Source organism: Globicephala melas, chromosome 7 (assembly GCF_963455315.2).
Source record: "Globicephala melas chromosome 7, mGloMel1.2, whole genome shotgun sequence".
NCBI lineage: Eukaryota > Metazoa > Chordata > Mammalia > Artiodactyla > Delphinidae > Globicephala > Globicephala melas.
Genome location: NC_083320.1, coordinates 2,686,055 through 2,712,219, shown reverse-complemented (window position 1 = coordinate 2,712,219; position 26,165 = coordinate 2,686,055). Strand labels below are relative to the sequence as shown.

The 26,165-nt window shown below is 55.7% G+C and overlaps 1 protein-coding gene across 2 annotated transcripts in view; it reads right to left on the bottom strand.

Moving 5' to 3' along the window:
* PER2 (period circadian regulator 2) overlaps positions 1-25,878 on the bottom strand; it is a 40,440-nt gene extending 14,562 nt beyond the window's left edge. For both annotated transcript variants that reach the window (XR_009564500.1, XM_030859636.2), the window contains exons 1-13: positions 25,739-25,878; positions 14,435-14,682; positions 13,860-13,922; positions 12,768-12,922; positions 10,796-10,917; positions 9,592-9,793; positions 7,447-7,498; positions 6,227-6,369; positions 4,528-4,606; positions 2,217-2,323; positions 1,469-1,622; positions 1,153-1,261; positions 306-431 (exon numbers count right to left, since the gene is read on the bottom strand). Coding sequence is in view for 1 of the 2 variants with exons in the window: in XM_030859636.2 (XP_030715496.1) it covers positions 306-431; positions 1,153-1,261; positions 1,469-1,622; positions 2,217-2,323; positions 4,528-4,606; positions 6,227-6,369; positions 7,447-7,498; positions 9,592-9,793; positions 10,796-10,917; positions 12,768-12,922; positions 13,860-13,922; positions 14,435-14,664 (1,542 nt within the window). In the remaining variant the exon portion in view is untranslated. The remainder of the gene's footprint in view (positions 1-305; positions 432-1,152; positions 1,262-1,468; positions 1,623-2,216; positions 2,324-4,527; positions 4,607-6,226; positions 6,370-7,446; positions 7,499-9,591; positions 9,794-10,795; positions 10,918-12,767; positions 12,923-13,859; positions 13,923-14,434; positions 14,683-25,738) is intronic.
* Positions 25,879-26,165: the final 287 nt, after the last annotated feature.

The following is a 26,165-nucleotide window of genomic DNA, read 5'->3' as shown; positions in this document are numbered from 1 at the left end:
GAATAGGAAGCAAAGGGAACGGCAGGTTACACTTTCTTCTTTCTAACCCTAACCCTACAGTTAACTCCTCACTTTTGCTTGATTGGCCTGTTAAATAGTTTTCACCTGAACCTCTAGCCAGTCTGTGGCTGCCTCCACCCTTTCGAAGTTACACAACAAGTCCCAGGTGAGCCAAGTTCAGAGCAGCCAGGAGCAGGTGAGGTCGGAAAGGCTCGGCCCCGGCGAGGGCTGTTTCTGAAGTGCTCAGACATTTGAGTCACAGATGACAGACAGAGAGGGACAGAGGGGGACAGAGGGGCACGTACGGCTCTCCTCCGGCAGGGGTCCTCCTGGCCGGTGCATTCGCTGGAGGAGGTCTGGCTCAGGAGGTGTTCGTGGGACCCGCTGCTGCCCAGGCTCCTGTAGCCGCTGGAGCTGCTGTGTGGGACAGGCTGGGGGGACAGCAACAGAAGGACTCTGGACGGGCCGGGGTGCGCCCGCCTTCTCTCAGAGGCGCCGCGACCTGCCCGGGGGCCCTCGGCGGGGACCAGGTGGGGCTGGGCTTGGACCCAGGGTCAGGCTGCAGTGGGCTCCCAGGCTCCACCCGCAGGGCTGGTCCTGGATCCCAATCCCCAGGAGACTCCACCAGCAGGGAGTCCATGGCCACGGGGCTTAGAAACAAAACAAGGTGCCTGACGGTTCCCACAGCCCCAGGAACCGAGAGGCAGGAGGCCACTCCTCGTGGGGCCAACGTGCTTGCAGGAATCTGTCTTGAGTGCTGTGTCCCCAGGGACAGGGAGGGGCGTCCTCAGCTCCCCCTGGGGCCAGCGCGACGTCGTGTTGCAGGGATGCCCCCGCCCCCTTCCACCCACGGGGGTCACGTGTGGGCTGGCGCCTGGGACGTGGGGACTGGGCTGGGGTGCGCCCTTCAGCCACTTGCCCAGAGCTGTGGTTCAGACACAGATGCCCTGAATGTGCGAGGCGGGGGCAGCTCCCACGCGGGCAAGGCCCACGCGTTGGGACAGAGACCACCACCATGCGCAGCAGGGCGCAGGGCAGAGCTGGAAGGAGGAGAAGGGCCTGAGAACGGGGGGTGGGGGGGGCCCCAGGCCTCAGGGCAGCTCTGGGCTGCCTGTGGGGGCAGGAGGGAGGGCGTGCAGGCAGTACACCCACCTGCAGCAGCAGCCGGTGGATCTGCTCCGTGAGCTCCTGGGTGCTGGGCTGCAGGGCCTTCTCCTCCACGTGCGTCTGAGCCGAGAACACGTCCTCATTCAAAGGCCCCCTGCGTGGTTTTCATTTGTCTCTGTGAGTCGGGGCCCCGCCCTCCTCTCTGCAGACCCCCGGCCTGCCACCTGCCTCCCCCGCTTCACTGCTCTGCCTGAACGAGGCTGGGGCCCCCCAGGGGGAAGGGGGCAGGTCAGCACAAGCACGTGGTGGGAGGTGACCGGGGTCCTGGTCTCCCAGCCCCCCGGGCACTGGGGGCACTCACACCCTGACTCTGTGTCTCCCGATGACGAAGGAGATCTGCCTGCTCCACGGGTTGATGAAGCTGGACCAGCTGGTGTCCAGCGTGACGTACTCCCCGTTCCGGGCACGGAACCGGATGGGGGAATAGTCGAAAGGCTGCCCGCCGGACTGCACGACTAGGAGAGCGAAAACAGAGTTCAGGGAGCGAAGAGATTCAACCGGTGTTCGCGGTACAAGAAAAGACACGTGGAGATGCACTTGATTCTGGAATCATCTGAAAACTTAGGAGGTGCCAATACCTCTTCAAAGCCACCACTTTCAATCTCCCATCTTGCTTTAAATTGCGACCGGGGACTGTTTGTGGCAGTGTCCTTACACGTTTTAGGACACACTTCCCTTCGAGCCTCACAGGTCTGCTGCCAGTGGGACGCTCAGTGTCACCTGTGTCGGTGAGGCCTGGGCTTGCTGGGGACACGTGTCGTCCAGCCCCTGGCCTGGGCAGACCACCCCCCAACCCCCCACCGCAGCTGACCCTGTCTCTCCTCCTCCCGCCTGCTGGCGAAGCCAATGGTAAAAGATGAGAGGCCGAGGACTCGGGCCGAGGGCGACTCTCAACCAACCGACAGCGCCGGAACTCAGGCCGGGGGCGGGGCACCCCTTGCCCGCAGCCCACTGGACCCCTCCCGGTGGGTGCTGACCTCGGGAAGACACCCCCAGAGTGCGCTAGCTTTGTCCATGCCCCCGGGAAGGACCGTGAGAAGGGGACCTACTCTTTTTGTGGATGGCAAGCATCAGGGGCCTGTCGCTGGGGTGCAGCTGCACGAGCACAGGGGTCTCGATCAGGTCCTGGGGCAGGTGGCCCAGGAGGGGGACCGCCCTGCAAAGCAAGTGCACACAGGGTCACGGCTGCGCTTCAGGACACGAGCCAGAACGCAGCCTCCCAACGGGGCAGCCGACCACCTCCAGGAACGAGTCCGACTCCAAATCCCCCAAAGACCAAAATGTGGGTCTCATGCTAACAAAGAAACGGTCAGTCTTCTAACTAATTAGCAAACCAACGACGGCAGCATCGCCGAGGGTCTGCGATAGGAAATAAGGCCCTACAAGTGCCTGCTCGTTACAGGCTCAGTGCTCTAGCTCTGCGTCTATATCCTGAATCGATCATGACCATGTTGTTTTCTTCTCCTAAGACCTTTTTCTTGTTTTGTGTCGTTCGTGAGTTTGGCTAGATGTGGCCTGACATGGACTTTTTTTTTTAACAAGTTTGCTGGGACCAGGAAAACCCCGCCCGTGTGCGTCTTTTCCAGCTCAAGGTGTTCTGCTCCAGCTCTAAGTGTGGTCGCTGTGTCCGGTCCAATTGACCACGGCTCCCCAGGAGTGGCCACCACTGGCGGGGGACCTTCGCTCTGTGCCCGTCAGGGCTTCCCTGGGAGCTGTTTTCTTTCTGGGCAATGTCTTGCACTGAACTTCTGTAGTCCCCCTTCCCTCTGTCGTGTCCCGTCCCCTCTGTGTGTCCAGCACCCTCTGCCGTCCCCGCTCAGTTGCCGTCCCCGCTTCTGAGCTGCAGCTCGGCCTTCCCCTTCTCAGGTCCATCTTCTTTCATCCCAACAGCTGTTTTCCCAAACCCTTCTGTTCTGGTGGAGGATGTCCTCCTGCATCGTTAGAGTGAAGGCTGCCTGTTCTGTGTGGGGTGGAACTTCCTCACGGGCCCGGCGCCATTCCTGGATTCCCTCCTCCTTGTCTGAGGCATGCTCTCTGGGCCTCGTGTCTTCCTTTGCACAGGATGTACAGCATGTCCCTGGCCAAGGCCTGGCCGGAGGAGAGGGGGGAGCCCCGGCCAGCCTGGGCTCGTGGGCTGGGCTGCCCACTGGGCTTTGCTGAGGAAGGCTCTGCAGCCTGCTGGCCTGTAACGACCTGCTCACCAGCCCTCCTGCACACAAATGAGTGGGCACCTGGGGCAGCTGCAGACAGGAGTTCTTAGTCTTTTGGAGGAATAAAAATTATCCTGGGATTGCTACACAAACGCAGCTCCCAGTCCCCCACCTCCAAGATCTTGTTGGGCAGGGCTGGGCGGGGCCTGGGAACCTGCACCCGACGCTGTCCCTCCGGAGATTCTGCCGCAGGTGGCCGGCAGGGCACACCTGAGCAGTCAGGGGCTGGTGGAGGCTGACGGGCCCTGGCTGCCCAAGAGCAGAACTCGTCCAGCAGGCCCCGTGGCCTGCATCCGAGGGGGCACCTCGTGTCCCAGGCCAGGTGCAGGCTGCGAGGAGGTCCTGACCCTCCACGGATGCCACTGCATGAAGCCCAGCGTGTTTCCCGTGTGTCTTCCCAGGAGACTCCTCCCTGATCACGCCGGCAGCCGCGGCATTCTCTGCGTCTTCGTGCGTCTGCCAGGAGCCAGGGGAGTCACACAGGGCCCCTGACCCGATGCCAGAGAACCCAGAGCCCTCTCAGAATGGTCAGTGCTCCCGACTCCAGCGGGGCCATGGGCACCAGCTACAGCACCCTGGGTGCGAGACGCAGGAGGGGAGTCCGAGTGGGCTCCGGGCAGAGGTACGAGGTGGCCCCCTCCCTGTAGCAGCCTGTGGCACGCAGGCTGGAGGATGCACTTGTGCTGGGATCCTGCCAAGGGTGTCCTAACACTGCCCCAGGCACACGGTCCCTGGTTGTACCAGCCTTTACTCATGTGCCCAATTTTTGAAACGGGTTTATTAAACAAGGTAATAAAGACAGGCTCAGTTAGAATGATGACCAGCTCCCTAGAATGCCCCATCTACACAGCGTCCATACCTTAGGAGGTTTTCAGTGTAATTCCATAATTATCTCATTGTCTATGTATAATTAAATGTTTTAATTGATTATTACACGTAACATGCAGCCTTAGCTTTAGCTAAACAGCTTCAGTGTCAAAAACATGAAAATCGATGGAGCTTTATTTAGTTATTAAGTAACTACCACGACAATGCTGAAACACAAAATATCTGGGGAGGGGGGCGACCGGCTGCAGACGCGATACTGACTCCAAGGCCAGGACCGCGGCAGAGGCGAGCGCTGGCAGGGGGACGGCGCCGCATCGCTTACCTTTCGTCCACGTCCTGGAACAAACAATTTGGCGAATGTGTGGTCGTAAAAATTCTCTTTTCAGGAGGGATTCTAGAGGCTGAAAGAAAAGAATTTTGCACGGATTTCTGATTCTAAGACATACGTACTTTATGTAGTCATACTACAACTACTGGAAAACACCATGTGTTGATAGATTCAGAATGACGGGTAGCTAGAGAAAAACTTAACAGTGGACTCTGAACGACAGAGCACGTACTGAAGGGTGAAGAACAGACCCTACGCTTGGTGACCACCAGCCAGGCTTCTCAACTTCTTATGGACCAGTTTTAGTCTAGAAAGCTAGGGATTGCCATGTTAGTAGAACCACGTGGTGAGGTTTTGGCTTCTTTCAGCAAAATCCTGCTGGAAGGCCGTCTTCATGATGTTTAAGATCCAACGATAGGGAACTGAACAGATTATATTTTTTAAAGGAGTGATGTATTTGGATTCAAAATTCTCAGCAAACGTCATTGTATTGGGACTTCACAGTTTCTAAGGTGGGCAGAGGTGATAAGAGTAATTTTCATAAAGGAAGTCACATATGCAGAATTTTCCTCAACTACCAAATTCATGGGCAAAACATTCAAAATTCCAAAACTTTTCATTCTTGAAGGAGACGCTGATCATTTTGGGGAATAACGTGCTGAGATCTGAGTAACCCCTCTAAACCTTTACTGAATATTTAGAAGAGAATGTTCTATATGTGGGAATCCAGCAAACATCTGAAAGAAACTCATATACCTAAAACATTTCTATCACTTTTAAGAAATGCCTTTTTAAAAAAGACATCATTAACCACTGAGAGACAATTATAAATACAATTAAACCTGGACTAAACTGGACCCCTGTGGTTCAGGACTTACAGATGGCCCTGCTTCCAGAGAATTTTGAAATCTCGTGACTTGCTGAGTCGCCATGGCGAGGACCTAGGTTCCTGGCCAGGTCTCGTGGCCAGCGCGAGGCCGTGCCACGAGAAAGCCTATGAGAAGGGGCTGCTGGGAGGATACCAGCAGCGTGGCAAAGCGCCTTGGGTCCTTTGGGAGGGGTGGCCTGAGGAGCCAGCAGGTCCAGAAAAGGACACCAGGTGAGGTAAGCCTGCTGTGATGACTGGGTTTCTACAGGCAGAGGTGGAGGGGAGGAGCCCTAGGGGAGGAAACAGCAGGACAGAGACTGGGGGTCAGGGGAACGCTGGGCTCTGGAGGCTCCACAGCTGGTCCGCAGAAGCCAGGCCGTACCGGAGGGCGGGACGTCCAGCAGGAGGTGGGATGGACCAAGGTGAGCAGGGAGGAATACCCAGCACTTACTTCTTAGGCGGTGGCTGCTTTGGGGTTCCGCACCTCAGAGGCCGGGGAGTGCGAGGACAGAAGGGACGTGGGCCCTGGACCCATCGAGGCTACGTGGACGGAAGGCCGTGGCCAGGGAAAGGTGAAGGCATCCACGGTCCAGTGACGGGCTGGACCCAGGTGAGAGATGCCAGGGCCCGGAGCCTTTAGCCGACAAGGGGAGGTGGTGTGGATGGGACTACAGGGGGGGCCAGGTGACAAAGGTGGGTGCCAAGCCTTGAGGGAGATGGAGGCCCTGCCCGAGGCTGGGGAGAGGCAGGGGCCGGGAGCCCACCTCACACACAAGTATGTGAACCACGGGAGGAAGTGAGGGAGTGGCCTGGGCCAGCCGTTACCTTCGTAGCCCGAGTGCACCCTCTCTGCCAGCAGCACGCAGCACAGCTGGCTCTCGGTGCCCTGCTGGTCGCGCACCTGGGCCAGGTAGGGCGTCATGCGGAACGGGTGGTAGCGGATTTCGCTCTCGTGGTTTTTGCCAACACTGCAGAGGAGGGCACGACGAGAGGTTTGGGATTACGACCGAAGGAGTCCTCCTTTATTGCTGGTTACCTCGCCCCCAGCGACAGCTGTTACGTCTCAGCAATCCTTTTATTTATTGCATGGACGCCTGCAGAGCAGAGCCAGGCCCCTCACCTGGGGACCCAGGCCGAGCCGCACGTGCTCCCTCGGTCTGTGGTCTGTGCCTCCGTCCCGCCCGAGGGTCTGGAACCCCCAACCCTGCTCCTCTGTCCTCACCCTCAGACGTCCGGTGACAGTGAGGGGTCAATTGGAGAGTCACCGGCCTGAGTCATGGGAGCTTCAGGGGCCCTTCTCTGGAGTAGTTTGCATTTTAATTGGGGAGAGGATGCTGCTCCAACAGGGGGGTCCCAGCCCCAGCTTCCGAGGGTGCCAGTGTCTGGCCAGGGTCACTCCTGATACCGCAGCTGCATGCTCAACTGGTCACGCGACTTGGGGCCAAAGACCTGTTGGGAAAGCTATGGGGCTCTCCCTGAAAAAAGGTACACTCGAACCAAAGGCCACACATGCTTCTGGGGTCCTCGCGGACCACGGGGTTCATGCCTTCCCAGGTGGGGGCTGCCGGCCGGTTTCCTGGGTCACGGACAGCAAGCCCGGGCTCCCCAGGCCGACACTCCCCCAAGGAGCAGGCAAAGCGCTCCAGCGTTGGCCGGGCTGTCTTAACATCTTGTGCGCATTTAAAACTCGGCTTGGGACTTCCCTGGCGGTCCAGTGGCTAGGTCTCGGCGCTTTCACTGCCGGAGACTGGGTTCAATCCCGAGTCAGGGAACTAAGATCCCACAAGCCAAGTGGCACCCCCCTCCCCAAACAAAACAAATAACTCCGCTTGTGGAAACGTGTCTTCATGCGGACTTTCCAGGAACACTCATGCTATGTGGCAGAGATGCTCCTGCAGCACCTCAGCCCCAAAGAACGGGGCCTGGGCAGGCTTGTGGCCTCGGCTGGCGGCATGCGGAGGGCACCCCTGCACCTCCTCCGCCTTTGCGAGAGGCCCTCATGATGAAACGTCTGTGCAATGAAATTCAGGAAAACCTGGGCTTACCTGACGCGGCAAAAGAAAGATTTCTCCTCCACGCATTCTTGAGTAAAAGAGTCTAAAAGAAAAGGCCCCAGTCACTCACCCAGTTACACCACTGACCAGGGACAGTGCTCTTACTTCCCACAGACCAGGCAGAGGCAGGAGGATCGAGAGTCAAGGTGGGATGCACGTTTACCTGGCGCTGAGCAGAGCCCTTAGGTCAGAGACCTTGTACCACAGTTCTGACTAAGGAGAAATCTATTTCACGAGCGTGCACTCACCAAATTATGCCGTGCGAAAAGCGCTGCTACAAACACACTAATTAACGACCAATTTAACTGTGGAAGACGTACTGACTGACGTGCAGAATTTTTGCATATAAAGCCCTGGACATTTCAACCTACATATTTTGGGGGATATTTAATTCTAATAGAAGCAACTCAGGGCATTTCACAGCTTACATCAATCCTTTTCCTAAATATTAACTTACTTTAAAATTTAAAATGTCTAGTAAAAACACGAGTTCGACTGGGTGACCTCATCAGAGATGACAGAATGGTGTTTCCACAATAAACGCATTTTAGAAAAAGAAATCTTAGACTCTGGTCTTTCAGGTAAAGCTTCTTCTACTCAAAAGAAATGAGGAGAAGTAGATGATTGCTGGTTGGGGAAAATGATATAAAATTTCCGGCCTGGAAAGGCCTTCAAGAAGTCACCTGGTCCTTCTTTTCTATTCAGACAAAAATTCAGTGGCAAGCATCCTGGGGAGATGGTGCCGGCCTGTTCGTGCTGTGAATCCACACGCAGAGCTGCCTCCCTCCACGCAGTGACCCAGCATTGACAGGTCCTAGTAACGTGCACCACAAACTTTAGCGATCTGACCGCAGAGCCCTTGGGCTGGGACTTTGGGAGAAAGCAGACAGCTCTACCTCTGAAACGCCAGGCGAGTGTCTCCTTTAATGAGTCAACCCTAAAGCAAACTGCGCTTCTGGCCCCGGGCTGTCTGTTGTCAGGGAGGAACAGCTGCTGAAAGGTGGCTGTGACAGTGACGGCCCCGCTGCCGGCTGCCTGGGAGCACCATGGCGTGGAGGGACCCAAGATCCAGGAGGTGGTGACAGTGGGCTGAGGAGCGTTTCGACGTGATCAGAGATGCTGACCCAGGAGCCAAGGACGAGATGGGAGTCAGCTTTGGGTGGCGCGGCCAGGGCTGGCTCTTGGTGAAGATCACGACTGAGGCCCAGCTGTTCTGGGGGGACTCCCGGCCCCGTCCGCTTCCTGCTCGTCTCTCGTGGCTTCTCCTCTTTGGGTCCATCTCAGCTCTGAGCAATCGGAGCCCACCGAGGAGCTGATGACAGTCAAGGTGTAGGTGGACGGACGCTGCAGGACCTACGCTGTCGGCCACCTGGTCACTGAAAGGCCTGAGCTGGTGGGGACCCTCTTCTCTCCAGTACCTTCTGCCAGGACCCCGTGCCATGTTTCTGCTGAGACTTGTCTGGTCAACCGGTCCCCTCCTGCCCCCACTCATGTGAAGGCCCGTGCTGGTCACGAGAGAGCTTCCATGCCTTCCAGACGCAATGTCTCCCCAACCATGTTGCAGGAGGACAAGGACACACGACACTTGACCGTGAGAGCCCTGTGGCCAGGAACATGAGGGTGGGTGGGGGACCCGAGGTCCGAGGAAGCAGCCACCTGGGCGCAGACTGGAGCCTGAAGTGCCTGGAAGGCCGGGGTCTGAGCCCGGGAGGATGGCGCAGCCTCTGGTGGAGGTGAAGAGCCCCCCGCTATGCTGACATCGTTGCACCACCTGCAGAGAGCCTTCCAGATGTACCTCCGTCCTTCCCCCGACCCTGCAGCCGCATGTCCAGACTCCAGCTCCGATCAACTTCCTTTCTAAAATGCCTGACATGTCTTAAAATCTTCTGAAGCAGTTTTCCCTTTCTGAAATTTATGAAAAGACTTTTTTCTCTCTCTAAATGTATTCTGAGCAAACCACCTTTAATCTTGCACCTGGACAGACAGGGCAGCCTCAGGCCCCTCCACGGGGACCTACTGCAGGCCTCCAGCGGAGGGGGAGGTGGGCAGCAGCCCCACGTCGGGGGCGGCCCCGCCCGGCCCCTCCCCACGCTGCCTGTGGAGGAGGACAAGGCAGCCCGGCCGCGGGGCCCTCACCTGCTCGGTGGCGGACACTCCAGGGCGGCAGCTTGCACGGCGTGGTGCGGCTGTGGAACACGCCCACGTCGTGGGGCGCCAGGAACTCCACAAACTTGGTGTCGTGGAAGGTGCCCCGCTTACAGTGGAAGATGGAGACCACTTGGTCAGAGATGTACAGGATTTTCCCGGTCACCAGGGACACGGCCGCAGCAAACATGTCCTGGAATGGAGAACACGACTCTGGTGAGGCCGGGCTGGAGGGGACTGGACAGGTCACCCTCCCCAGAGGGCAGAGAATCGGGGCTGACAGACGGGAAGGGAGCAGGACGCGTGAAGGGTCAGAGGAAGCCTCTGGGCCCCTCTCCTCAGCCCTGACGAGGATAACTGCCTCCCCTCTTACATATACTGGGGTCCCAGGGGGATATTATCTGAAAAAACACATCAGGGCTCCACCGCCAAAAGGAACCCCAGCTGTGCTGATTCCCTGCAGCTGTCACCTGCTCCGTCTTCTGGGCACAGAGCTCCCTGGCGTCCAGCCTGGGTGATTCGGGAGGGGGAAGGGGGCCTCTTCCTCTCTCTCCCGGGGCTCAGGGCTGCCTGGCGGGCTGGAGGCCTCAGGCCCCCTGGCCCACCACGGGCTCTCCCCACGCTGGCTGGCCCTCTGAGCTCGGGGTGGGGCTCCCTGGGGGTTAAGCTGCAGGGAGGGCACGGGAGGAAAGAGACGGGAAGGGCCGGGCAGTCCCATTCTGCAGGCCATCACTGCTGCGATTCCGCACCTCTGGGTCCCCACTTGCCCTCTGGTTTCCTCTCATTAATTGAGAACTGGGGGTAACTCCCTCCCCTTCCCCAGACCTCCAGGGAAGCCTCACCTTTATGGGTTGCTTAAAAATGCATAAGCGCCCGCCCTGCAAGTGAACTGACAGTCACCTAGTGTGTCCCTTCCCCCACCCCCCCTCAGTCAAGGGGGGCTCACTCACACACACTCGGGGTGTGGGGTGCAGTCAGCGCACGAGGACAGCCTCAGAGAACAGCGCAAGTCGGCAACACGGCCGCCACTTCGGAATCCCTGACTGACTTTCTTTTCTTTTAAGGAAGGAACTCATTTCCCGAGACTCCCCACCCTGCTGCTATGGAACCGAGGTTCAGCCGGCTCCCCGGGGTGAAGACTCGGCCACCTGAGCTGAGCCTCCTGGGGGACGACTTCGCTCGTCAGGACACTCACCACGTTTTTCACAATGAACTCGGAGGTGGCGCTCTCGATTTCTCCCACCGTGCAGGAGGGCACGCGGGCACTGCAGGGGTGGTCCTCACTGGACATCAGCGGCTGGTAGTACTCCTCACTGGCTGTAGGCGAGACCAAGGGGAGGGCTGAGGGCGGCCCTAACTCATGGCTGGGCTCTAGCTTTCCCATGAGAAAGTGGGCACAGAACACAGAGAAATGTGAAGGCTAGACAAACAGACATCCGGGATTCTTTTCCCTGAAAAATCAGAAGGCCTTTGATTACAGAAATTTTTAAAACGATAAAGACACATTCTTTTCGGTAACACGACCACACGGTTCTGCCTAAGCCTCACTTTCCCCAAAGGCCTGTAACCGCGACACAGCATCAATGTTTCCGCGCAGGGCAGCCGTGGCAGCCCCTGCATCTGCTCCCTCGGGGGTCAGACGCTCCCATCCGGACAGAATCGACGCTTAGCAACACCGGGCATGAGAAACCACCCTGTTTTCAGAATGAACTGCTCAGAACAGAGCTGAAGACGGGACCACTCATCCCGGGACACCCCGTACAGGGTGACAAAGCTATCTCCACCCAGAGGGGAGCCCTCAGGCGAGGGGAAGCCAGGATGCCCGACTTCAACAGCTAAACCGTGCTGAGGTGACCCCCGGCGTGGGTGTCCTGGGCCTGGTCTCCGGGGATGGGCTGTTGGCAGAACAGTGCACTGGAGATGCCGGTGCTCCCTCCACAGCGGTGCGTTCCTTACCTGCCCCGGAGACAGAGGCACCTGCGTTTACCTGAGACCCAGGGAAGGGGCCCCAGCTCAATGGAAGGGCCAGCCACAGGAGCAACTGAAGGAAGACCGCACGCTATTGGAAGTTACGGCAGGGACCTGGAATTTATGCAACGTAAAGCGGCTTGATGACGCAAGTCCTTTGGAATCTGCAGTGTGTGTTGGTGGATTCCTGCACTGCATCTGTGAAGAGTTCTGCACACACACCTCAGGTAAAAGCCTCAGTCGATTCCACTGACCGGCTCTGAAAGCTCTTACGAGTTCTTCCACCCAACAGTAAAACCCGAACATACCCCAGAGGTAAGCAGGACTCGGATCACGTGGGTCCTGTCACTGTGTGCCTGTGACGGAAAGGGGGCGCCTGGTCCCGCCTGCCCGCCCTCCTGGTGCAAAGACCACCACGATGGAAATTCACGTATTTTTAGAAAAACGAGAGATGAACTGCCCAAGGTCTTGAATCTGAAGCAGCTCGAAAATACTGTCCTTTAAGGATAAGATCAGGCAATACCCTCCTTGTATCTTCTCCTTTTTTTTTGTTGCTGTTTGTTTCCTTTTCTTCCCCCTCACGTTATTTTGTTTTGTTTTGTTTTTCTTCGGTACGCGGGCCTCTCACTGCTGTGGCCTCTCCCGTTGCGGAGCACAGGCTCCGGACACGCAGGCTCAGCGGCCATGGCTCACGGGCCCAGCTGCTCCGCGGCATGTGGGATCTTCCCGGACCGGGGCACGAACCCGCGTCCCCTGCATCGGCAGGCGGACTCTCAACCACTGCGCCACCAGGGAAGCCCCCCCCCACATTATTTTTTAAAGGAGGGGCAAGCCCTCAGCTAAATGCTGGGGGCTATCCACGTCGCCAGCGTACACACACGTCGCAACTCTCCAGCCAGAGCCTGGAAGGTGCTGGACATTCCTGACCGTGACCTGGCCCCAGCCCCGGGCACGAAAGCTTCATGTTGTAATAGGTTTCTTTTATCAGCTGCTTCTCTACCTGCTTTTCCCCTAAACGTACAACAGAAACCTTCCGATGAACTGAGATTTCCAAGCAGCTGGGATTTCATCAGACTTCCCCAACTTCCTTCTGCTACTTCAGGACTGAAATTTAGAAAATCAACACAACTGAAGCTCTAATTTGGGGAGACGTGACACCGACTTCTACAGGTTGGAACAAACATGTGAGGCGGACGTACCTTTCACCTGCTTCACGCTCCTCAGGGCGTACTTGAGGGTCAACAAGGTGCTGGCCTTCCCCTTGGCCCTCTTGTCCGCAGGGAGGTGGACCTTCAGCTCCTTCAGCGTTTTGATCAGCTCTTTGTGGGCATCCACTCTGGTGGACTGCTCGCTGCTACGGAGTTAAAGAAAAACGTCAGTACCCTAAGTGCCCTTTTCGGAAGAAACGTGCCTCTGGTCCAGTTTCTCCACCAGGGCGCGAGGACACTGTGGCCCACGTGGTCCTGGGTGGGCACGCAGGATGCAGCAGCCCCCAGCAGCAGCTGTGACAACCACGAATGTCTGCAGACGTCGCCTCGTGTCTCTCACGGGGAGAGGAACTGCCCGGGAGAACCAGTGTTCTGACCCAGGTGAATGCTGGAGGGTGCCCTCCCCCCTGCTGGTCCACCCACAGCCCGGCCAGCAGGCCCCACTGCTGAACTCTGCCTACCCCCATCTCAGACAGAGAGGGAGACAGCGACGGAGACCCCAGAGGGCAGCACAGTGGCGTCCTGGGGCGAGGACATAAATGACGTGTGAAGCCTTGGAGAGGAAAGGGGGTTTATACGGAGGATCTTCAAACTCAAGGACGTGGAAGGGGCAGGAGGAGGGGCAGGCGGCACTTGCTGGGGGAGATGGGCCTGTTTAGACAGAGGGCACCGAGAGAGTGACGGGGTCAGGCCTCTCGGGTGGTGATGGCAAAGGCCCCATATGCCCAGGACAGAGATCAGGATTTTGCTCCAGTGGGGATGTGAATATGAAATTAAGGACACGTTTGTTACAAACACGTAAAAAAAAGTGCGTGTTCCAGATACACGTCCAAGACGCAGACAAGGTCTGCTTAGCGAGAGCTGAGCAGCTACAGGTCTGGGGCAACATCAGGGGCTGTGAGCGGCCCGTGGGGACGGTCGCCTGAAAGGGCGCGGCTGGGCTCACAAGGCAGACAGCTGCTCAGACTAACAGGTTCTAGCAGAAGCCTGAAAAAAGTTGCATCACCCCCAAAACCTTATCTCATGACAAATCTTTCCATCTCTCTAAAGGCTCTAAACTGAGGGAGTTCTAATTGGTCTTACCTGCAGCCACTTGTGGACGGGTGGTGCTCAGACTTCACCATCATCACGCTAAATGTACCTGGACTAAAAGAACAAAAAATAAAGGCCAAACTCAGAAGCGTGTGTCCATCCACTTCTCCCCCCATCCACCCAGCGATGACGGGCTGCATTACACCACAGTAAGTCAATTAGGAAAAAATACGAGCTTAAGAGAAAAAGAACAAGAAACCTCTGGACACCGGAGAAACTAAGTACTGGGGGATATAAACCCAAGACTAGAGGAGAAGTTCGCTTTCTATAAACCACAGGGCGTCGGTTCAGTAGCTGCTCGAGGGGTTCCCTGACTCTTCCGCCTCCCAAGATCTGGTCACCGTGCTACGTGTCTAGCTACTGGCGGTCTGACACCCAAAATCACCGTCAGAAGGAAGGACAGACCCTAGCAAATTTTAGTTATTCTGAGTCAATAAGATTTTCAGAAGTCTTAAAAAACTTGGTCATCAAGATTTAAAGACTGCAAAAGTAATCGCAATAGCACGGAATGAGACACTGAGAAAACAAATGCCCAGCCTCGCCTTGGGGGCCTCAGACACACCCACCCCTGGCAGGTGCCGGGCGGCCCCACCAGCAACCCCAGCTCCCGGCCGCTGTCGTCACAGTTGCTGCCCCGTGAGTCCCGCCCCGTCGAGCCGTTCTCGTTGGTTTCATTCCTGCTTGTGCCGTCGCTCATGTCCACGTCCTCCTGGAGGGGGGCTTGGCTGGGCCAGGGCTCCACAGGCTCCTTGGAAGGGTCACTGGGGCTGGGGGCGTAGTCAGCGCATCCGTTCATGCTGGCTCCTGAGTGATGCTGGCAAACGAGAGAAGGTCATCAGGTTCAGGGGGCAGGGGGTCGTGCGGCCATCAGGTGAAGCGTCCCGTGGGAATCTCTCTCCACGTTTCGCTGGAGGAGCCGGCAGGAGGTGCCGTCAATCGTGGGTCTTCTGCGCTCGTATCCACAGGGCTCCCACCTGCCATGAACTGCGAAGGCGCGTGAATCAGGTGGCCGCTGCCTCAGACACCAAGTTGCTGACGGCCTCCCCAGGCAGTGTGCAGGGGCAGCGGGGTTCAGAAATCTTGGCCATCACAAGTTACAGGAGGCCCTGGAACCAGGCTGTGGGCAGGGGCAGAGCCTGGAACCAGGCTGCGGGCCAGGGAGAAATGTGGCTTCGGGGAGCAGGCGTCACTGCGTGAGGAGGGCAGAGCGGCGGGGGCCCTTACAGCAGCAGGGGGTCCGGGCACAGGGGGGTCCAGCCGAGCGAGAGGGGCGGGGAGGTGGAGGGACCAGTACGAGGCCGGCGTGGAGTTATCTGGGATTGACGAGGAGCCGCTGGAGCACTGGAAGCAGAAATTCCTATAACTTCGCTTGCGTTTGGACAGCAAGTTTAGCTTTGGTGCTTTGGGGGTAGGTGGATGGAGCGGGGCTGAAATGAGAGACCGACCGGCCACAGGCGGGGATGAGTAAAGACATGGAGTAGCCAGGGCAGGAGGGGTTGACCAGAAGCCTAAGGACGGGAGACTTAGACGTCACAGGGTAAAAGCAGGACCTGGGATGGTGCCCCCCTGCGAGGTCCCGGGAGGAAGCAGGCACTCATGCACACCAGCGGGGAGGTCGAGGAAGGCCCGGCATGAAAGGGCGTGGTCAGGGTTAAGGAAACTACAAATGATGTGCAGCTCGGGGGCAACCGGTTAGGGGGAGGGAGCTGTTACCTTCTCTGGGCCTGGAGGGGCAGGAAGAGGAGGGCTACTGAAACCAGAGGCGCCCAGACAACCTGCGGCCCATGGGGGGCATCAACCTCCTGAGCTCGGAGGTCAGGAAGCCGGAAGGCAAAGGGACCCACTGACACAGTCTCCAAAGGCCAGCCTCGGTCACCGAGCAGCGGGGGAAGATCTGGAGGCCCAGGCAGCGGCGCCTTCACCGAGGGGGGTCCCCAGAAAGCAGAATGTGCCCCTGCAGCTTCCCTGCGCTCAGGCACCTGGACCAGAGGCCGCAGGGAGGCCTCTGTGGACACTGTGCTGAGGATGTGTAACCCTCATGATCGCCATCCACGGCGCACCAGCATTCCCTTCCAGGGATGGGCAAACAGGCCGGTGAGCTGCCCGAGGCCACATACAGCAGGAGACAGTGCCGGATTCAGGCTCCCTCACCCGCCAAAGATGGGGACCCGCGCAGAACCCAACCACATTACGCTTTGGAAAACAGCAGGTCCGATCAGACCCTGTCTTGTTCATGAACCAGATAAACAGAAAAGAGCCAACATGCAGCTTCTGAAAAGAAGTACAATGAAGACAAGATGCACACAACCTCCACGGCACGAGGAAACAAGCAAATTTAGGACAGCACCAACTCTGTACCATAAGCGAAAGTCAAAAAACGACGGATTCGATGAAACACGTAATGAAGGATGAGCTAACGCCGCAGACTGAAGTGGAAATGTCACATTACAACAGACAATTAGAAAGCTGAAGTTCAGACTCAGCGACGGGAGGATGAGAGTGAGAAACCTTTCAAACACGCCCAGGGAAAGGGCTGGTGTTAGAGGCACATTGTTACCTGCAGATAACATCTCTTTCGAAAAAGACACCATAGCAATGAAACAGAAACTACAGTGAAAGATACACGTGAAGGAAACCATCCTGGAGGCAGAGCTGCAGCTGCGGGACTCCCTGAGGACCAGGCAGAACTATGTGAGGAGTGTCAAAGCTCATCCATGTCCTGATGAAAATGATGCTTTCAAGAAAAAAGAAAATTCTACCCACATCCCAACAGGAAAAACAGGTTACCTGCAAGGATGCTAAGTCACGCTAGTCTTGGACATCTCTGCTATAATGTTAAATTTTCAGAAGATAAAGTCTCTACACTCTGAGAGGAGACGGTCACGGCCACAGGCAGGAAGTCTCAGAGGATCTTGCTATGGCTTTAGACGGAAGCTGTTTATTGGTCCCGAATCACAGAGAACCTCAAACGCCAGCTCTTTGCAGTGAAAGTCAGGAACAAAATAAGCAAGTCTACTGCTCGGTCTTCAACATTTCAGGGAAGTTCTAGCTAATTCGATGAAAGAATGAAAGGTGCTAACATCTGGGAACTAACATCTGGGAAGAGAGAGACCAAAGACTAAGGACAGACTGTTCCCACAAAGAGAAACACCAGGTAAGAGCTATAAACCTGGAAGGATGCCCAACCTTTAGACACGAGGAAAACGCAAAGCACGAGGTTTCCAAAATCTAACAGGACCGACAGCATCCTGGGTTGGCCAGGAGCAGGACTCCTGTGCACTGTGTTGGACTAACGAAGTCTTCCTGGGGGTCTCTGGGCGTGTCTAGCAATGCTTACACCCCAGCCCCTCCCCCTCCCCCCTCCTAGGAAGCTGCTCCGTGGGAATGCTCGTCCATGCACAGAGACGTGTGAGCGCGGGGTTTGGAGGAAGAAAAACCTGGAAAGAACCACCAGCAAGAAGTCTACCCGCATCCTGTCCAGGGCAACTTCCAAACTGGGCCCCCTGCCTCACCTGACCCCACTGCGGTCCACACGGGGCAAGTGAGCTCCTCTCTCCCCTGGGCACAGAGCTCAGCCCTGCTCTGCACAGGGGTCAACAGCTCAGCGAGGCCTCCAGCTGCCTCCTGGAATCTCCCTTGCAGCTACCCCCTTGGCCCAGGCACTGTGCTCCGACCTCGGGGACCTTGCATTTGCTGCTCCCTGGTGCCCGCAGCACTTGTCTGGCAGATGGCCTGACCGTCCTGCACAAACAGCCCTGCCTTCTCCCCGGCCCTGCCAGCCCTGCATCCCCTTCTCGGCTTTCTCTCCCGTGGCACCGACACTGCCCAACTGCACACTGACGCGTGGGCGCTTTTGCTGACGGCTGTACCCCAGGGCCTGGCACGTGGTGTGAAGGCATAAACTCTGGGACATCTGCACTGTGGAATACTATGTACTCCATCAAAAAGACGGAGACCAGACACACTGATGTGGGAAGACTCTGGGGCACAAACGGACAAGTCACAGAACAGCGGGAGCGACAGTGAAAATGACAGGCAGCACTTGGCAGGGCTCGGCGTGCGCCCGCACTGCCCCAGGGCTGTTTCTGCTGATCAACTTGCTCTCTGTGCACAGCACCGAGGGCCACCGTGCCGGCAGAGAACGGGACAGCCATCTTTCCTGCCCTCACGGAGCTTACATTCTAGTGGGGAAAACAGACCATCAAGAGGGGAGCGACGCGTAGAGCAGATTAGGGTAAGTGCTAAGAGAAAGACGCAGAGCCGGAGTCCAGGAGGCGTGTGGGAGCAGCGGCGTGAATTGGGAAGGGTGGCCAGGGAAGGCCCATGGGTAAGTGATGTCTGGCCTTGCACCCCCATGTGGTGGTGATTCAGAGCCCCTTGGCCTCCCTCTCCCCATGGCCTGCAGCCCCTCACTCCCCGCCGGCCACTGCTAGGCACACACCCATGTGGCCCTCCTGGCTCCACACCTGAGGTCATCAGGAGACTCTGGCTCTGCCGGATGCCTGTGACCTTGGATGAAGCGCCACACCATGGGGTGCGCCCTGCTTCCCCCACTGCTGCCGAAGGGCCGGTGAGGCAGCCGGAACCCAGGGAGACTGTACTCCCTGGGTGAGCTCGGACCACAGCACCCATCCCTCTCCACCCCTCCCTCGAACAGACTGTCCTGGAGCTTTTCTTTGTGTCCTTCCTTCCTTTTTTTTTGATAGTTTTTTGGATGAGGCCCCAAGGGGCTGAGCGGCCAGCTGAGTGTCTGTGAAGCAGGGTGTCAACGCATGTGTGCCTGTGTGTGCGTGTGCGTGTGCGTGTGTCACAGCCTTCTCTTCTGCACTCCCCTCTTCCTCACTCCAGCTGTGCTGGGATTGCACCTCCCAGGGGAGCACTAGTGTTTTGGGTTTTTTTTTAATTTTTGAATTTTCTTTTATTTATTTTTTTATACAGCAGGTTCTTATTAGTCATCCATTTTATACCCATCAGTAAACATGTCAATCCCAATCTCCCAATTCATCACACCAGCACCCCCACCTGCCACTGCTTTCCCCCCTTGGTGTCCATACGTTTGTTCTCTACATCTGTGTCTCAATTTCTGCCCTGCAAACCGGTTCATCTGTACCATTTTTCTAGGTTCCACATATATGAGTTAATATGCGATATTTGTTTTTCTCTTTCTTACTTCACTCTGTAAGACAGTCTCTAGATTCATCCACTTCTCTACAAATGACCCAATTTCGTTCCTTTTTATGGCTGAGTAATAATATTCCATTGTATATATGTACCACATCTTTTTTATCCATTCGTCTGTCCATGGGCATTTAGGTTGCTTCCATGACCTGGCTATTGTAAATAGTGCTGCAATGAACACTGGGGTGCATGTGTCTTTTTGAATTATGGTTTTCTCTGGGTATATACCCAGTAGTGGGATTGCTGGGTCATATGGTAATTCTATTTTTAGTTTTTTAAGGAACCTCCATACTGTTCTCCATAGTGGCTGTATCAATTTACATTCCCACCAAAAGTGCAAGAGGGTTCCCTTTTCTCCACACCCTCTCCAGCATTTGTTGTTTGTAGATTTTCTGATGATGCCCATTCTAACTGGTGTGAGGTGATACCTCATTGCAGTTTTGATCTGCATTTCTCTAATAATTAGTGATGTTGAGCAGCTTTTCATGTGCTTCTTGGCCATCTGTAGGTCTTCTTTGGAGAAATGTCTATTTAGTTCTTCTGCCCATTTTTGGATTGGCTTGTTTGTTTTTTTAATATTTAGTTGCATGAGCTGTTTATATATTTTGGACATTAATCCTTTGTCCGTTGATTCGTTTGCAAATATTTTTTCCCATTCTGAGGGTTGTCTTTTCATCTTGTTTGTAGTCTCCTTTGCTTTGTAAAAGCTTTTAAGTTTCAATAGGTCCCATTTATTTATTTTTGTTTTTATTTCCATTACTCTAGGAGGTGGATGAAAAAGATCTTGCTGTGATTTATGTCAAAGAGTGTTCTGCCTATGTTTTCCTCTAAGAGTTTTATAGTGTCCGGTCTTACATTTAGGTCTCTAATCCATTTTGAGTTTATTTTTGTGTATGGTGTTAGGGAGTGTTCTAATTTCATTCTTTTACATGTAGCTGTCCAGTTTTCCCAGCACCACTTACTGAAGAGACTGTCTTTTCTCCATTGTATATCCTTGCCTCCTCTGTCATAGATTAGTTGACCATAGGTGCATGGGTTTATCTCTGGGCTTTCTATCCTGTTCCATTGACCTATATTTCTGTTTTTGTGCCAGTACCCTATTGTCTTGATTATTGTAGCTTTGTAGTATAGTCTGAAGTCAGGGAGTCTAATTCCTCCAGCCCATTTTTTTCCCTCAAGACTGCTTTGGCTATTCGGGGTCTTTTGTGTCTCCATACAAATTTTAAGATTTTTTTGTTCTAGTTCTGTAAAAAAATGCCATTGGTAATTTGATAGGGATTGCATTGAGTCTGTAGATTGCTTTGGGTAGTATGGTCATTTTCACAATATTGATTCTTCCAATCCAAGAACATGGTATATCTCTCCATCTGTTGGTATCATCTTTAATTTCTTTCAACAGTCTTATAGTTTTCTGCATACAGGTCTTTTGTCTCCCTAGGTAGGTTTATTCCTAGGTATTTTATCCTTTTTGTTGCAATAGTAAATGGGAGTGTTTCCCTAATTTCTCTTTCAGATTTTTCATCATTAGTGTATAGGAATGCAAGAGATTTCTGTGTATTAATTTTGTATACTGCAACGTTACCAAATTCATTGATTAGCTCTAGTAGTTTTCTGGTGACATCTTTAGGATTTTCTATGTATAGCATCATGTCATCTGCAAACAGTGACAGTTTTACTTCTTCTTTTCCAATTTGTACTCCTTTTATTTCTTTTTCTTCTCTGATTGCCGGAAGCACTAGCCTTTAAGCCTCGGCCCGCACTCTGCTTTTAAGAGAACCCAAACTAAGACAGACTGAAGAGAGTGACAGAATGGGCCGGGAGGGTGCTGGAAGAAGAGTATTCTAGGCAGGAGGACAGCACATGAAAAGGTCCTGAGGCCGATGGGTCTGAGGACAATGGACGAGTCTGGAGCAGAAAGGGCAAGGCAGAAGGTAGGAGCTGATGTGAGGTCAGAGCCAGGTCATGTGGCACCTCGCAGGGCAGAGCCAGGGCCCTGGCTTTTTCTGAGTGAGGTGGGAACTGCTGTAGAGTCCTGTGCAACAAGGTATGACTCACGTGTTAGGGCCACAGGGTAGAGGCAAGGTGGAAGCCAAGACACCTCTAAGGGGGCTCTGGGCCACCCAGGGTGCAGAGGACATTCACTCTGTCCCCTCCACTCCCTGGACACCACCTGTCCCATCCCACAGCCCTCCCCAGACAAGCAGCAGCGCTGGTCCTCTGCTGGGTAAGTTATGAAGGTGGCAGGGCAGCTGCAGAGGACTAATGAGCAGACTCTGGACAGCAGGGCCTCTGGCGGGTTCCTCCACTTCCTGGCCGTTACCTTGGGCAAGTTCCTACACGTCCTGGGGCCTCGCTTCCTGATCTGTGAGATGGGGCTGCAGCAGCACCTGCCTCCTACTGGTTGCTCGGAGGGTTAAAGGACAGCAGTGCAGTGTCTGGAATGCAGTAAGTGTCCAGCAAAGGCTGGCTTTTACTATCACTGCCAATCACTAGAGGAAAAGAGACAGCGTAACAAAAAGCAAATTAAAAAAAAAAAGTTGCTATTGCATCGTCACGAGCGCTGTTTCTGGCCGCCCCAGGCGATGCAGACGACCCTTGGTGGGTGCATCACGCGCTTTGCTTCCACGCTCGCCCAGGCTTGCCGCTCAGCTCCCCGGAGGGCCTCCTGGTTTTCACCAGTCCCACCTCTGGGAGCCTGTCTGAGTAGGATTCATCGAGCAGGGGTCACAAGATGACCTGCGGTGGAAGGTAAATCTTTTTGCTAAGAGGGTAGGGCAAGCATGGCAGAAATGGGAAACAACAAACCAAACCATCTGAGCTTCATTATTCCAGAGAACCACGTCACTCGGCACTGACAGCTCTAGCTGACCAACCGCATGTTGCCAAGTCGGCAAAACCAACGTGCCCGTCGAAGCAGACTTTGCCTCCTGCCTTCCACCAACGTCCACTGAGCATCCGCTCGCGCCAGCACTGCCAGGGCCCCAAGGAAGCCCTGGGAAACCTGTGTTTCCACCAGGGCAGTGGGGTGTCCTCGTGAGCCCAGGGGCCCCGCGAAGGAAAGGACAGTCCTGCTGCAAAGGGGCTGTGGGGAAGCTGGGTGTGCCACTGGGCGTGAGCTCGAGCGCCTAATGCTAGAGGCCCATCGCGGCTGCTTCTCAGTCATCCACACATGGGTTCTGCCCCGGAAAATGGTCAGACCGGAGGAAAGGAGCTGAGCTCGCACCCCTGACTCCGGGCCCCCGACCACACCTGCAGCAGCGATGGCTGCCCTGACTGGACAGAGGAACACTTAGAAAGTGCCGTCCACGATGAGATCTTCATCTGGGATGGCTTCACAGTATTCGTGATGGGAAGGAAATGGCAGGGATACAGAAGGAGAAGGGCCAAGACCCGAGCTGGCTTATGGGTCCATTACCCTGTCCTCTCTACTTGCACGTGTACTCATAGTTTCCATAATAAATAGTAAAAAAAAAAAAAAAAAAGGAGAACAAAAACACAGCCTGGGCCCCAGGGCCACCTTCCACTGACACTGCCAGGACTGGTAAAGGCTCCCTGCACTCAGTACCCCTGAGTCTAAGGGGGAACGTGCATTTCTCTGTGGAAAGCGGAAAGCGGTGTAGGTTCAATCACTTAAGACGATCAATGATTTGAAATGGAAGATAAGATACTTGAGATGGTAAGGCCTCGCTCCATGTCCACAAACTGAGCCCCCAGCCCCGGAGGCAGAATGCTGCCAGCCCCCAGGGGCCCCAGGTGGTCCCCCCACCCCTCCCCCTCCCACCCCAGGGCCCCGTGAGCCTGAATTCTCACAGCCTGGTTCATTCTGCCTGTTTCCGAACTTTATGTAACAGGGATGTCACAGCCTGTACTTTGTTTCTGCAAACCTCGGTATTTTACAACCCCCAATATTATAACACGGTTGCTACCTCCTGGTAGGAGCCAATTCCCGGAGGCCAGCCTGCTGTAATCTGGAGAAAATGTTTGTCCTGCTGAATAAACACCCGCAACTCTCCATGGAAACGGCTGGTAACCGAGGAAAATGACTGCAGCTGTCCAAATATGGAAGGGAAGATGGCTGGGGAGAGGCTTGTCTCCGCCACACTAAGACCCCTTCAAACACCCTCAGCTCTGCCTTTAAAACCTCACATACGGAGAAGCACAGAATTTAAAACAACAATAATGCAAAGGCGTTAGCTTCCTGGCTTCAGCGTGGGGAGGCCTGGGAATAGCCCAGCTGTTCTGATTGTTCTGTCACCCCAGGGAGAGTGCTGGGATTCTCAAAGCCTCCGGGGCCTGGGAAGGGTCCGGCACTCAGCCGAGAGCCCCACCACCTTCAGAACTGCCCGCCTCTGATAACACAGCGGCCTTGGCCTCGCCCTGACCTGCACTGCTGGGACGCTTACTTATCGCTTCTGATTTGCTCTAGACTTGGAAATACAGTCACAAACTTGTTACAGAGGTGCCTGCAAAGAGCACAGAGCTGAAAAGAAAGGAGGGCTTCACAGAGAAGCTTCCGGGCGGGCCCATCAGAGGCCCTGTCCAGACTTCCTGGTTCTCTGTGAGCTGGCAGGTGGGCCAGCTTGTCACTGGGCAGGGGTGCAGAGCATCTGCAGAGATGCCAGGTTATGTGTTTCTAGTTAGTTTTGCCGAATATGGCAGTTTTCAGCGTCACTCTCTCTTTGGACTGCATGCTGAGAGGTCCCGCCAGAGACTCAGTGACCTGCCAGAGCCTGTGATTTGCTGAAGCCCCGTCAGGTTACATCATCATTTAAAAACAGAGGCGTGCCCACCAGCATTTTTCTGAAAGTTAAGTGTGATTGAGAAATAGTACAAATGAGAGGAATTTTTCCTGTTTCCTTCTAAGCCTCACAGGGTAACATTATGTGCCCCAGAGTCAGAAACTTGTGTCTCCTGTGTAGGTGCCTAAGGAAATCACCTGTGGAGTAACAGGAATCCAAAAAGCTAGGGATGGAAACAGACCTCAAAGATCGCCTACCCTGAGCCCCGCTGTACAGACCAGCCCCAGGGTGGAGCTGAGTCAGCTAGCAGCAGCCCGCTGGCTGGTGACAGGCCACCCCGCCTCCTCACCAGCGCCCCAGCCTCCACAGAAAGCCAGAGCTGTGTTGGTTCCGTACCAGTGAATCACACCAAGATGACAGCGACAAGATAACTGCGAACACCCACGGTCCCATCCCTGTTGGCATATCACGTAGCTTCCACTTAAGAAAAAGGAGTCCCTTTCCTCATTTTACTCAGACGCCTTATAAAAAGTGATTAGCCTTGTATTTAAAAGCTCAATTTCCAGTGAAAGCCTTCGGGTAGAGTCCTGTTCCCTCCCCAGCCAAACCAGCCCAGGACCAGGAACCCCGGCTGGGGACAGGGGATGGGCATCTCCCCTTTGCCGGTAGAGAGAAGGCCAGTGGCCTTGCTGCACTGGACGTGGGAGGGGAGAGGTATTCATGGAGGGGCTTCTGCCATGGTGCTAGGGTTCTTAACGTTTGCGGGGCCTGAGGCCCCTCTCCCTAAACTCCAGCTCATTCAAGATTCAGCAGCACCCAACAGAACTTCTGAAGCTCATCCTGACCCAGATCAAGACCTTCAGGACAATGGAAAGACACTGCAGGCACCCTGAGCCTGGGCCTGGCCCTGCCGTGATGTGTCCCCAGCAGGCATCTGGGCCTCAGTTTCCTCATCTGTCAAGCTAAGGGGTTACCCTGGGTGATTTCCAGGGTACCTTCTGGCTCCTTTTTTCTGTGAGTATGAATCAGTTTTCCAAACTGGTTTCTTCTGTATATCAGAAACCCTGGTAACCGAGTTGTCATCCCTTATCCTGGCCTTCCTGGAGGGATAAGCAGGCCACTACCCACCCCCTGGCTCCTGTCCAGGACTTGGCAGCCAAAGTACCCCCCAGAAGGTTAATGGGATTGCTACATCACAAAGTACAACCCTCTCCCTTCTTCCACCCAACCTGGGGAGAGAGAATAAATACAGAGAGGTCCAGGGTGGGCAAAGGGGATGAACAAAGGTGCTCAGGCCTGGCTGGGCCCAGGAACTGTCTTGTCTCTCTACTCACCCACTCCAGGGGACCCATGGGCTGTCCAGGTAGGGCTCCGAGACTAGTGCCCAGCAGTAGCCCTTCCCCAGCCAGAGACTTGACTCTGTGGCCTCAGAGCAGGAAGCTGGCTTCCCAAGGGTCCCTCCGTGTTCCCAGGGACTGTCGCACTGACCCTCAGTTGCCTTGGCCTTTCTCAGCCTTCTCCCACGGGGGTAGGAGGGGGAGGGAGGGGGTCAGGGAGGGAGAAGAGGAGGGTTCATAAAAGAAAATCGTCTAGAGAAGGACAGTCCGACATATAGCCACTCAGTAGCTCTGTGACCTCAGACATGGGCTTAACCATTCTGGACCTCAGTTTCTTGATCTGCAAAATGGGAATAACAGTCCCCACCCCAGGCCGGTTTCAAGAGACGAGGAGACTGGTTTCAAGACGAGGAGTAAAAGCGCCCAGGAAACCCTCGGATCGTGCATCCGTGGGCTAGAGGATCCTCTGCCGCCTCCCGCAGCCCGCCCGCCGAGACCCCAGACCGCCAGCCTGAGGCCGGGGCCGGGGCCGGCCTGGAGGCGGTTACGTAAGCAGCGGCCGGACGCCAGTCGGCGCCCAGGCTGGCTCGCCCTTCCCGCCGCGCCGCGCACTCACCGGAGCCGCGCCCTCGCCTGTCCGCCAGCCCGTCTGCTAGTCGCCCTCCGACCCCGCCGCCGCAGCCGCCAAAAGCTGAACTGATTCCGCAGGGCCGCCCGCCTCCGTCGCCGCCGGGGACTAGCCGCTGTCACATAGTGGAAAACGTGACCGCTCGCCGCGCCCGCCCCCGGCGCCCGCCATTGGCCGGGGTGCCGCCTCATCTGCATACCAGGGGGGCCGGGCCTGCAAACGCCGCGCGTCCATTGGATGCTGCGCCCGTCGCTCTCTTTACATAAGACGCACATGGAATTCCATGTTCACAGATTCGGTTCCTCAATGAAGACGCGGCGCGCTCGTGCCCCCCTCCTTGTCCTCCCGAGTGGGCCCTTCCACTTCCGGCCTTGGTGCCTTCCATTCAAGACAGCTCAGGTCCGCCGGCTCAGGG